Consider the following 13114-nt stretch of genomic DNA (forward strand, 5'->3'; position numbering starts at 1 on the left):
ATCAAACTTTATGACAGATACTCTCTTCTTTTTTTTTTTTTTTTTTACACATTTCCGATGTACAGGCAGAGCGTAGAAATAGATGGAAATGTCAGTTCCCTAGACACAGCATAAGACGAAGTTGAACTGTTTAGTTGAGTTTGGTCATGAACGTTGTAGACAGAAAAATCCTCTTTGCCTGCATTGCCTGCAAAGAGTTTAACCTCAAGTAAGTCAGTTTCATTCCCAGAATCCCCTAGAGTCATCAATCGGGTGTACTGGGTAAGGTGATCACAGCTTATTTTTAAGAACTGGGTCTGTCAGTTAAAGTCAGGGGTGACATCATTTTAAAATGGCACAGTAAATATCTGTTGTGTTTGGATTAACACATCATTTATGAAGGTAGTGTAATACAGTTAGATCATTGTATTCGTCCTACTGTATCTGTGTCTATGGAACCAACTGTTACTCAACACAGGAGTCTGTCATCACTCAGTAAACAGATCTGGAAATATGAGTTATACTGAAGCAGGAACAAAGAGAAAACTGTGCAGTTTGCGGTTAAAAGCAAAGCATGTCCATCATAAGCAATGACTTGGGGTAAAAACTGTCAGCAGATAAAAATTAGATCAGAATAACCAGAACGTGAAAATTCCACTGTAAATGAATTTAAAAAAATCTCCATTTATACGTACAGTATATTACATTTCTGACAAAATGTTTGTTTTGTTTTTTTTACCAAAAAGCTGGCTGCTATATAGTGAAAACATTTGAATCTCTGATAGCTGTAAGAAACATTCAACCAACTACTTGTCTAAATACAGAAAACGAGTGAGGACTATAGCGGAAGTATAGCGAAGGATACACTTATGACATATGAGCATAATAGGACAGCAGGTAAACTACTCTGATCACAATGTTAGCTTGTAGCTCTACTGCACAAGGTTAACTGGGATACATGATGAGTGATGGATATTAAACCACAACTCAGAGAAGAGACACAGCACCTCAGAAGACCTGGGGAAAATATTTGATTTACTGAACACAGGTTACACTGTAGTGAAGCCAAGTTGGCTCTGTTTCTACCAATACTCTTATCATTCACCTGATATGGAGATAATATTAACTGTCAAAAGGCTGAGATATCCTACCTTTATATCTAGTATGCTATGCACCAAGCTCCAAAAACACCAGATGCTACATTTCCCACAATACAACAGATTTGTCTTTCAGTAGACTCTCCCTTCCTTCTAAACCCCGACTTTTATTACTAATTTACAATGGAGAAGAATCAAGACAAATCTGAGATGACCCTAATGACATCACTATGACATCATCAGGATTTTTTTTTTTTTTTTTTTTTTTTTTTTAACTATGGAAAGCTCCCCCCAGAGCCACGGAAGACATCATACAAAGGCTGAGTAGTACTCCTCATGACAAGTAAACTGAACTTCATGTGCAAAGTCAATGGAGTGCCTCTCTAAGCAACTTAAAGTGTTAACATTTATATTAAGTTTTCTATTATATTGAATGTATCTTTATGAAACAGCTGATGTGTAGAGCCTTATATTTTTTACAAATTATTAGCAAGCAAAATAATTTCCCAGGTGCTTCCAGAATTGTAGTCTTTGCAGTTCCTTTAAATAAGTGCATGTCTTTTCTATTGAGTTCTGATTCTTTATTTTTTGCAACCAAAGTAACAAAAAGCCACTCAGGCAACACTGGCTGAACTCTAAAGCAGATTCTATTTCAAAAACACTACTCTGTTGTACGTATTGTATGAGTTGGTATTGTTAACAAGCAATCCACTGATGTCTGGACAGAGTTGTAATGACACAGTTTTCATAGATAGAAACATATAAAACCATTCAAAATGGACTGGCTATAGTAAAGAAAGAGCACACTGTAAAAGACCGGGGGTTGGATACCTGGACACAGGATTAAGCCTAATTTGTGAACTAAAACAAGCAAATTGTGGTCATCCATTTTTTAGCATGTATACAAATTTGCATGTGAAGTACCAGAATTCAAATAGTTACAAATGAGCACAAAATGGCTGCCAAAAAATTACCACAATTGTGGTCCAAGCAAATGACTACCTTAACTTGTTGCTCAAAATGGAGCTGGGTACTCAAAGCAACCTTGGCCAAGCTAACATGGACAAGACTTTAATGAATGGTTCTAGAGTCAATGATGATGATGAGAAATTTGAATCATTTTTAAGAAGGAAAACAGGTCCATGGTTGAAGTCAACTTGGTAATTATAAAGTAACTGGTATTATTACAGATAAAAAATAAATGTAATCCCAGATTAGGCTTCTACTGTGCCAAGTATAACGACCCAAAACACTCTATGTACAAAATGAGCAGTTGTTCGTCTTGGTTATTGCATGCAGTATTAGACAAAAGGTACCTTGACATTTTGAATTTGTTATTTTTCATGGCCAGGCAACTGTCACATTATGACACACTGGTTTCAACTCTCCTTTAGTTGCCATAAACTAGCTAGTTTAGCTAGTTTAGAGCTAACAGGCCACACTGGTTTCAAAGACACTCATTAAAATGCATTTTGTGTCGCTGAAGGTGCCAACATGTAGTGTGACAAGTGCTTGGTAACAAAATACAATAAAATTCGGAACACCAAGGTATTCGTTTAAGGACTTACAACAGAAGTTTGCAATGTCAACTTCAGATTATCTAGGCATCTTTTAGCGTCAGCAGAAAGCAGAGCTTGGTCATGCATCACACCTTAGTTTGAACAAGCCTCCTGTAACAATCAGCCAACAATTTCTGATTTCCAAAGCACTCACAAACTCTCTCATCTTTTGTCGAGAGTTGCTGAAATTATGTTCAAACAAGTATACGAGCCATGTAGGCACATAGGTTTATCTGCAAAGCTTCATCAGAGTCTCTCCCCTGTCAGTGAAGAACTGTATTTGAGACAGTTTCCAGTCTATTGTCCTGTCGTCTTAATGCAGTAAAGCATGAAGAAAAAACAGTGAGAAAGAGGAGCGTTATTTGGTAGACATCCCACCACAGAGGGAATGCTGTGCTGTTTCTTCAGGCGTCACAATTCCCTCCACGAGAGAAAAAGTGAATTTTCCAAGAATGTCTTTTTTTTTTTTAATTTTCTGAATGGTTTCAGTCTTACGAAGATGTCTCTATAGCCCTGTCAGTCTGTCTGCTTGTGTTGTAGACAATTTAATGAGACGGAGAACCAACAGGACACTGCTAACATTTGCAGAAACATGTGTTAGGAAGTGCACATCTTGAAATCTAGGCATTTATTTTACAAAAGTGGACTGGACAAGAGGGCTAAATAGTCAGGGACAGGGGCATGTGGGAGCAGAGAAGGAGATGGGAGACACTTCTCATGATTTAAAGCAACAGTACAAAACATAACAACAAATATAACACATGCGCATTTTTAAAAGGAGAAATGATTAAAAACTGGGCTCAAATTGTGCAATTTAGCGAACAAAAGCGGCAGGTGATTGTTCTACTAGTTTTCTGAGCCGTATAAACATCCAAATATGAAACAACACATATTATTAGAAAAGTGGATAAATTGGTAATATTCCTCCCCTTGAAAACACACTTAGGATAAAAAAAGGCAAAATACTGGTTCAGTTCTTAGTCATACAAAACAGATTTGGTCTCTCAGAGCCATTTCATGGTATAATAAGAGATTAAGGTGCCTAATCATGATTTAGTCCACTGTGAACACAAGTGGACAAAGTGCATTTTTTTTAAAGTTTAGTTTAGGTGCTTCACATTTTTCTCTTCAGTGCAGACTGGAGTCAAATTATTATTTGAAATACTGTTAAACAGTGTTTCTTAAAGTACAGGTCAGGACCCAAAATGATTCATAGGCCTCGTTTTTGTCATGAGCCCCAACCTAAAAGGCAAGGTGTCAGTGATTTGGTGGCGATAGCAGTCTTGTCAAGTTGATAACTTGTGGACTGATTTACTTTAAATTCACACTGGAGCTGCAGCTGGTGCTTACATTTACATGATTTGGGGAAAACTGCAACCCATTGTAAAAATTCAGTCCATCCATTCAATCCATCATAAGCCCATCACGAGCCATCTCTAAGTGAAACACTGCAGCGAAATATTTCTGTTTCTGTTTTTACTTCAGTGGACCCAGACGTCTTCCTCACAGTGGCCATTATTTATTTCACAAACTGTGCCACTGCTTCAAACTGTAGCTCACTGCTCACAAGACAAAACATTCAACTTTGGCACAAAAGCCTCACACTGTCTGAATCTACACAAACCCCTTTAAAAAGTTTTTAATAGCACAGGATGAGTTCTATCAAAAAGGTGAAAAATTTGTTTAAAAACATTAATAGCAGTTAATATTAAACACATACTGTGGAATTTTTCCATCAGATCTATAGGTGCTCAGTTAAAAATCTAGAATACTAATAATATTAATGAACAATGAGCCACTACAGAGGGAAGACTTGAGTAGACATCCTGCGTTCTTTAAAAGCATCATGGCATTGGCATTCATTCAGCTTTAAGGTACTTTTCCCCTATCATGTTAGGTCTTTATCCCACAGAGATAAAATACCTGATTTCAATGTCAGCTCAAACATCCTGGTCTATGGCGATGGTGATCTTCACAGGTGATACAGTAACATGAAAAATCAACCAGTTCCACTTTTGGATGTATGCCAGTTTCATTGGGACATTGCTCAGCAGTGACATCTAGCGGGGATAAGTTTTTTAGCACCTTTGACACAACAGATATGTCTTTCTTTCTGTATGTGCAGTTAGTTTGGGACCAGGGGTGAAACATTCATAACACTGGAGACCGAAGTTTGAATTTGGGCCTGTGCTCACAACAGCATAACAAACTCCTGCTCAAGGAAATGCAGCATAAATGTGTAAATAAATCTCCCTTAATGGCTTGATTTAAGAAAGCAAGGAGTGCAAATTTAACAAGGAGCATGGTGGACATTTAAAACTGTCAGTTCCTCCTAAAATCTCTCACGTACAATAGTCGGTATTCATCAATTGCTTCTAAAGAACGATGTAGTGGATGGATATACCATCTTCTTAGGCAACTATTTCATCTCAACAGTTTTCATCTTCAGCTCAGCTTGAAGATTTCACTTAATAGTATTTTTCTTTTTTTGACATAATATTGTGTAACTGTTGTTTTCTGAGCTTTATCAAAGTTTGCCACTGAAGATTTGTAGGGTTTGCTACAAACTCCCACTTTACCATGATAATTGTCTGTGACACATTACGTACAGCTAATAAGATAAGTATTGAGAGAATGAGTTAAAGTTAACAGTTCATCTGTTAGTCTCATGTAGACATGATTCAGAAATAGTTTGAAAAAACAGTTAATTAATGTTGTAAATGTGTACACAAGCAACCAGTGGCAGAAAGACTTGGTTCAGCTAACTCTCCTCCAGCATTGATCATCCTAGGATTTCTCTTGTAACATTCTGTAATGTTTCACCAGGCTTTCCACAATCGTTAGTCTTCAGAAACTGACAAGGATTTCCTGACACTACGTGATGGTTCCCAAACCTCACTGTCGTCCGTATCATCGGCATCATCCTCCTCATCTTCTTCATCGTCGTCTTCATCTCCCCCCCCAGTGCCAGTCTGGTCCTCTGTGGCTGTCGACGCCTCTCCCTGCGTCTCCTCTCCCTCCTCCCCTCCTCCTTCGTCTCCGACCGCCCTCCCTGCAGCTGCCTCCTGGAAGGGATCCAACCCCATGTCTGAGCGTCGCTGGACTTCGGCAAACCACTCCCTCACCTTTTCAAGGACAGAGAAACATGTTAACTGTGTGAGAACGGCAGAGTTGTCGCTCTTATTGAGGACACCATCCGTGATATAATCCGTGATATTTCTGGGACTTTGGCAGTTTTAATGACATGAAGACAAGTTTACATTCTACTATTACACAGGACCAATTCAGATAATAAACATATTCAAATTTAATTAAATAAATCAAAATATTTAATATAAACATTTCATGATGGTGGGTCGTTGGGAGTACTGCTAGGGGGATTTGCACTCATGACCATGAGTGCTCATGGCTAATCAATTCAAGAAGTTAAAAATGTTTTCAAAGAGTGTTGCTACAAACACTTAAACTTTTACACTTGTTTCCCAAAGCAGAACTAAGTGCAACTGCATGTGCATTAAGAGCTTCTCCTGTTGACTTACAGTACCATGATGATGGAAATGATGATGGTAAGCTGCACTATATAATTAATTATAATTAATTATAATTAATTCAGTCTTCAGCTTGTTGCCCTTGTTGACTTTATGATTCATGTTACTGGGTAGAAGTCAGTTTAAAAGAGTAAACACTTGATTTAGCTGCTGCATTGTGTGTTTGCTGTGTGTAATTTAAACATCATCACTCATTTGGCATCTAAGTATCACTTGATAGAGAAGTCATGACAAAAGACTTAAATTACAGTGCTTTTTGGAAACACCTCTTAAGCTTAACAGTGTCCATAAGATGGATTTTTAAGCTACCTGAGCATTAAGAAACGTTTGAGAGACGGGTGCCTTGGTTGACGGGTCAGTAGTTATAAAAGAATAACATGAAACATATTTTCATTACCTGTTCATAGCTCATGTTGGTCTTGGTGACAAGCTCATCGAGGTCTTGCTCATTGAGGAAGTGGTGCTTCAGGTAGTATTCCTTCAGGATCTCCCTCCCAGTCTTGAATTTCTTTGCCGGTGGAGATCTGTCGATATCTGCACTGGAGGATGCAGACCGTCTTGGCTGCTTCCTGGTTCGGGACCGACCCCAACCACGATTTCGACCACGTCTTTTTCGACCGCTGCCGCTTCCCATTTTATTGCCTCCTCCGACGTTCGCCCCCTCGACGTTGCCACTTTGGTACTGAAAGAACCATTTCAGGTTTCCATTCTTCCAGGAGTATCTAGAGTCCCCGAACCAGCTGACAATGTAGGACCGAGGAAGGCCGCTCTCTTCTGCCAGCTGGTCGTACTCCTCTGGTGTGGGCCACTGGGTCCGCACAAACGCAACTTTCAGAATGTGGAGCTGCTCTGGAGACTTTTTAGTTTTATCTTTTAAGTCTTTCTTGTTGCTGCTGGTGGTAGTGGGCAGCTGCTTACTGCGACCTCCAGGAGGAGTTTGACTACCTTTACGAGATGAAGAGGCAGAAGGAGAAGAAGAGGTTGCTCCTCCCATTCCTCCTCTTTCTCCTGCTTTTCCTCCATCTGCCTCCATCTTCCCTCCCTCTGAAGAATCCGGGGAGGAGGTACTGACAGATGGCATTTTTCGTCTCTCAGTGAACCAGGCGTCAATCTCCCTCCTCGTCAGCTTAGTCTCTGTCCTCAGGCGGCTCAGCTCTTCATCTGATGGGGTGCTGCTCTTCTCAAAACTCTCCTCCAGCACCACCAGCTGCTCCGGTGTCTTCTCCTTAAACTTCTGAAGGGTAAAGTCTGGAAATGGGTTCCATGTTTTGGGCCGTGTCTCCTTCTCCTTCACAGGAGGTGTGCAGGGAGGATGGGGAGATGTGGGGTTCTCATCACTTGAGTCAATGACAATAGTAGTGCTAGCACTGCTACTACAGCTGCCACCTCCTCTGCCCCCTCCATCATGGAAAACAATGACATGGCTGTTCTTGGAGTTGCGCTGGTTGTACCGGGTGTCACTGAACCATTTCTTTATCTCTCCCTTTGTCAGGTTGGTGAGCTTCATCAGTCGGGCGATTTCAGCATCAGTGACAAAGTGATTTTTCAGGTAGCTGGCTTTCAGCTCTGCCAGCTGCTCTTTGGACTTCTTAGGCCGCATACTGAATGTGTCAGCGCTGAGGGCCGAGTTCTCCTTAGAGAGAGAGGGAGAAAGTTATATATTAAAGAAGTTTTACTTGCTCATTGACAGCAATGAGAGCACAAGACCAAACAAGTATTTGACTGAAAGCCAGCTTGAAGTGTTGTCTCCACCTGTGGAGAAAGAGAGGGAGGCTGGACAGTGGTAGCCCGTTTCAGCTCACTGTTTGTTGGGGTGGGCTGGCAGGAAACCCTGCTGGAGCTCTGGGACTGGCTGGGCAGCCCTGCCACTGTCAGTGTGATGGGACTGGTCACTGGAAGGTTTCCCCCTGGACCGACCTACACAGAGTCAGAAAATGACACACAGAATGTGAGGATGAGACATATAATCAGACTGAGATGTATTTGTTGTTTGAGTGATTATTGTGTATTATTAGTGTATTATTTTTAAAACTTTACTGGGGCCCTTAAACTGCACGCTAAGTGAAAAAGAGGTAGGTCTCCACACACCAAATGGTGTACAAAAATTCACATATTCACTCTGCAATATATCTTCAGTGTAATGTGTGCTGGCGTGACAACCATTGGTCTGCGTGTGTGTAAGATGTTATTTTCACAAACTCCATAGTTGTTGTTTCCCAGAAAATCCTCATAGTTATGGCATGCTCTGTGAGATTGCAGTAAATACCATTATTTGATCAGTGTTATTAAAAATACACTAAAATAAAATTTAATGGAAGAATCTCTTCAACACATACCAATATCAGCATATAGGAAATTACCTGATAATTACCTGAAATAACCTGGATTACAGAGTAACCTACAGTATACCACTTCTATTACCCTGCCCTGTTACTGTACAATCATTAAGAGTAAATTAGATAGACACCACAAAATGCTAGACCTATCTGCTAACAGTTGGCATTTTGAGACAAAAAAAAACAAAACATAAAATCATTAGTAGTTTTGAAACTGCTGTAAAAGATCAATGGGCAAATATACATGCCATGTTAATATTGTGTTCATGTTCATGTTCAATCAAACTTGTTAAATGCATTCAAAGTCAATCTGTTTCAAGTCAAATCAAGCTGACTGAATACAAGTCACTTAAAACGCAACAAAAGCATGTCAAAGTCTCACTACTTTTACGGTGACTGGGTTCAATGCGAGGCAAAGCATCAAAGCTGAGTCTTGTTAGACATGGCATGTTTTCTTTCCTTACCTACCTGTGTGAACACCAGGCCAGGCTGGCCCACTATCTGGCAGGTCTGAAGAATGGACTGCAGACCGTTGGCAGCAGCTGAGAGCTGGTGAGCGGGTATGACAGTGATGGTCTGCGGCACTGTGTGCACCGTGCCGTTAAACTGTTTCCTCCTGGCCTCCTCCACTTCCTCAGGGGTCCAGCTGACACCGTGCTTCAGACGCTGAGCTGAGAACCACACCTGGATGGAGATCGAGGACATTTGATCACCATTAACAAAATACTGTATTCATATTATATTAAATTAAGTATATTTCAAACTTAAATTCCAAATTCATAATTAAGTTTTTTTTTTTTTTATTTAGCAATGTATACAGAGTAAGGAGCTTCCATTTGTAGCTTTTTGAGATATCTTATAGCAAAGAGACAGACAGGGGGGGATATAGTTTGTCAGGAGAGGTTATTTGACTGACACTTTCATCTACCTTTATCTGCTCCTCTGTGAACTGTGTCTGTGCTGCCAGGCTGCTGATCTCGGCCATGGAGGGGTAAGGAAACTTCTTGTATGTGCTGCCCAGCAGAGGGTTGGTGTCCATAGCTGCACTATAGGAGGGGATGCTGCTGAGGGGAATCAGAAGCTGAGGCTGAGCTGCTGCCGCACTCTGCTGGGCCTGGAAAGCTGACAGCACCTGGAATAAATGAAGAGAAGGAGGGAGATGAGAAATATTGAGATGGCTAATGCTACACAGCGGCAAAGGTGCGACACTGCTGAAGTTAAGTTCTAACTTCCCTGTTGAGAATATTTAGCATTATGACCACCCATTATCCAAAGCCTACCAGCAGCTTTGAGGAGTGCAGACTGCTGTTGAGTCTGAAAACATGTATGAATTTTTCACAGATAGGTGTAAATGGAGTGTTCTTACACCCATGCTGCTGAAATATGTTTACTAAACCCTTGTATAATCAAAGTCCTCTACCTGTGCAAGGCCAGCAGGCAAGACTGTGGGGTTTAAAATGGATGATTTCCTTGGCTGCTCTGAGGGCGGGCTGATAAGCAAGCCGCCACCTCCAAGCTTCATGGAGTCATGCAGCAGCATCTCAACAGGAGTCATTGGGCCCAGAGGGGCTTCGATGGGCTCCTGCTCTCCTCCCACCTCTCCCTCGCCACCTCCTCCAAAACCGTCCACTGCCTCGTCTGGTGATTTCAGGGACACAGCGATCCTCTTGGGTTCAGATTTGGTCTTCATCCTCATGATGGGTGTCTTGCTGAGAGAGATGGCAGCAACTGACGCAGGGTCTGCTCCTCCCTCCTCGGGCACATCACACTGTTGTTCCTGGGTTGGCTGGTCAATGCTTGGATCGTCAGGAGGGTTTGTAGCGTTGCGCCTCAGTGAGGGATCAAGCACTTCACTGTCTTCTACAGTAGAGACACTGGGCTCATCTATAATAATAATAAAACAACATTCATTGTGACAAATATTTCCCATGTCATTCCTGTTCATTCTGATGTACAGAGCCTTTGTGTACAAGCTGGTGTATATTTGGGCTTATGAAGTGCTGTTGTTATCTACACATGGGAGAGCAGTCAGAAAGAATCTTACAGTACCTGTATCTGGTGGTGTGGGGACAACCACTACAGCCTGACCTAGCTCCTCTGCAGTTGGCCCCTCTTCTGCTCCCTCCTTCACTTTCCCCTCCTCCTCTTCTGCCTCTTCCTCCTTTGTCCTTTCCGTTTTCTCCTCAACCTCCTCCTGCTCCACCACATCAGAGGGCAGCACCATGCAAGGTGTGGTCGATTTCCGGCGGCTCGACATCGTCAAACCAAACTCTGTTTACTTCTACTCAGGGTAAAGAAGATCTGTGGCAAAAGTGTTGAGGCTCACATGTCTCAGGAGGTTGTGTTCACATGCCAGAGTCATTGAATTATTTATTTCTGGGGGGGGGGGGGGGGGGGTGGGGGGGGGGGTGGGGGGGGGGGGGGGGCGGGGGGGGGGGGGGGGGGGGTGGGGGGGGGAGGGGGGGGGGGGGACAAAACAGATGAATTTGTCATATACATAATTTGTCACAAAAACTAAAAATGAAAAGTGAAATGTATATATAATACAATATACTGATACTTCTTAGATAGCCATTGATAATTTGCCTTAAATATCTCAGTCATATAAGTCAAATAAAACAACTGCACCCTGTCAGTAGAAAATAAATCATTAAAGACAAAGGAATCAATTTTATTTTATCACAAGTGAAAGCTGCTGTAAGTTGCAGTCCCACATATATTTCAACAAAGTGTTCACCAAATAAGTATCACCAAAATCTGCGATAAGAACAGGTTCACATTATGGTGTATTATGAGCACATTATGAATCATAATACAGCAACTATATTGCCCATTAACCTGTATACTCACATTAATTAATGGGCAATATAGTTGAGATTAAAAACAAGATTACACTAAGATTTTTTTTCCAATATCAGTATGGACAGCAAGATATGGTAAATGAATGCAAAATTATGTGTAATACATTCACATTAGTGGTCATGCAATACAATGAATTGGTCAGTTGACAGAAGATTATTCAACTACTTTAATAATTGATTAATCTTTTGTGTCATCTGTCAAGCAAATACGCCATATATTTGCTGGTTCCAGCTTCTTGGATTTATCGGAGGTAAGGACTTCCTGCTTTCTTTCTTTGCTCTTCTTTTGTTTTATATCATTGTTATGTTGTTTTGGACTGTTGGCAGACACAAGCTTTTAAAAGATCTCACCTTGGGTTTTGGGAATTTTATGAACATAACAAAATCACCAGTTAATCTTTAATCGAAATGCTTATTATTTGAATCCAACTCTGGAATTATCAGGCCCGGTAGATCAAACTGAATGAAAACTGGGCAAAGAAGGCAAGAGCCACAGTGTCCTCTGCTCTCTGGAAGGCACTATCACAGTGTTAAAAATGGACTGTGGTCATTTATTTGGAAATGGTCATTACTAAAGCACAATGTCAGCTAACATAATAATGACCTTGATATTCATGCCTTGTCTTGCTGAAGCATCCCCTGTCAAAATCTAGTTATACCTCTAGTTAGACCTTCATTATTTCACTTGATTCTGTGCCTACATAGATCTTTTTTAATCAAAAATTACCACATAAGCAAACCTGGGCTCCGCTACCACTCTACCAGGTTATTCCCACAATGTTGGTAGGGACCACACTGTTACAACACCAAAATAATCTAATTTATACCAGGATAATAATATAAATTATATCAGGATGATAATATAAATTACACTATGAATGTAATGTCACTTTACAAATGGCACACCTTGCCTGGTGGCAACTAATATTTTATTTTAGTTACTATATATGTCTTTGTGTTAATGGTTATCACTCAGTTTAATCAGATAGTTACTGCCTAATTTACAAATAGGTCGTTCATGATGACACACGTGCTACAACAAAGGTGCAAATGTTCACTTCTAAGACATCAGTGTGAAAGTCTGCGTGATAGATCATAGTGTTTGAAATAATAATAAAAATGCTATGCTGCATTGCCACAATGAGGTCATTTGCATTAACAGATAACAGCACAATAATTTGGAGGTGTGAGCTAGCTAATTCGTTATTATTTAAATGATGTTAAAGCAATAAATTGACACACATGGAGGTCTAACTTAGCCCAGCAGCGTCTAGCATGAATATAAGGTGGGCCAACTAGCCAGTGTTAGCCGGGCCAGTCATTATTATTGATCACGTCTGGCGGTAAACTTACTGGAACTACTGAAATGTGCACTGTGTTGCTACCAGACTGTCGAGACGAGGCGAGGAATAATTTCCTGGGTCTCGGCAGAGCAGCCTTCGGGTTTTGTTTGGTGGTGTCTGTCGTTGTCTCTCCTTCCCCCGGCTAACCATTCAGTCCAGTCTGGCCGGGGTTACAGTAGCGTTAACGTTATTCGGGCTTGCGGGTCTCCCGAACCCAGCGGAGGGAAGCAGACAGACGGACGAACCGGTCTAACGGCTACGGCTCCCGTCTGCAGATGCTGGAAACACCGGACATCTCTCTCCTCGTCGGAACAGGTTATTTTAGACTCAGGGCGCGTGTTTCTAAAAGTTATATCGTCAAACGCGCAGTAGTTACATTCATAACGTGACG

General features: G+C 41.1%; 1 protein-coding gene across 1 annotated transcript; it reads right to left on the reverse strand.

The window, feature by feature from the left end:
• Window positions 1–1340: 1340 nt before the first annotated feature.
• zhx1 (zinc fingers and homeoboxes 1) lies at window positions 1341–13084 on the reverse strand. Its single transcript, XM_022753247.1, has 8 exons — window positions 12734–13084; window positions 10569–10895; window positions 9940–10403; window positions 9448–9651; window positions 8988–9203; window positions 7936–8100; window positions 6581–7816; window positions 1341–5760 (listed from the first exon to the last, which is right to left on the reverse strand). The coding sequence occupies exons 2-8, from the start codon at window positions 10774–10776 to the stop codon at window positions 5476–5478; spliced, it is 2778 nt and encodes a 925-aa protein (XP_022608968.1). The 5' UTR covers window positions 10777–10895; window positions 12734–13084; the 3' UTR covers window positions 1341–5475.
• Window positions 13085–13114: the final 30 nt, after the last annotated feature.

Source organism: Seriola dumerili, unplaced genomic scaffold (genome assembly GCF_002260705.1).
Source record: "Seriola dumerili isolate Sdu_G_001 unplaced genomic scaffold, Sdu_1.0 BDQW01000191.1, whole genome shotgun sequence".
In the NCBI taxonomy this organism is placed as follows: domain Eukaryota; kingdom Metazoa; phylum Chordata; class Actinopteri; order Carangiformes; family Carangidae; genus Seriola; species Seriola dumerili.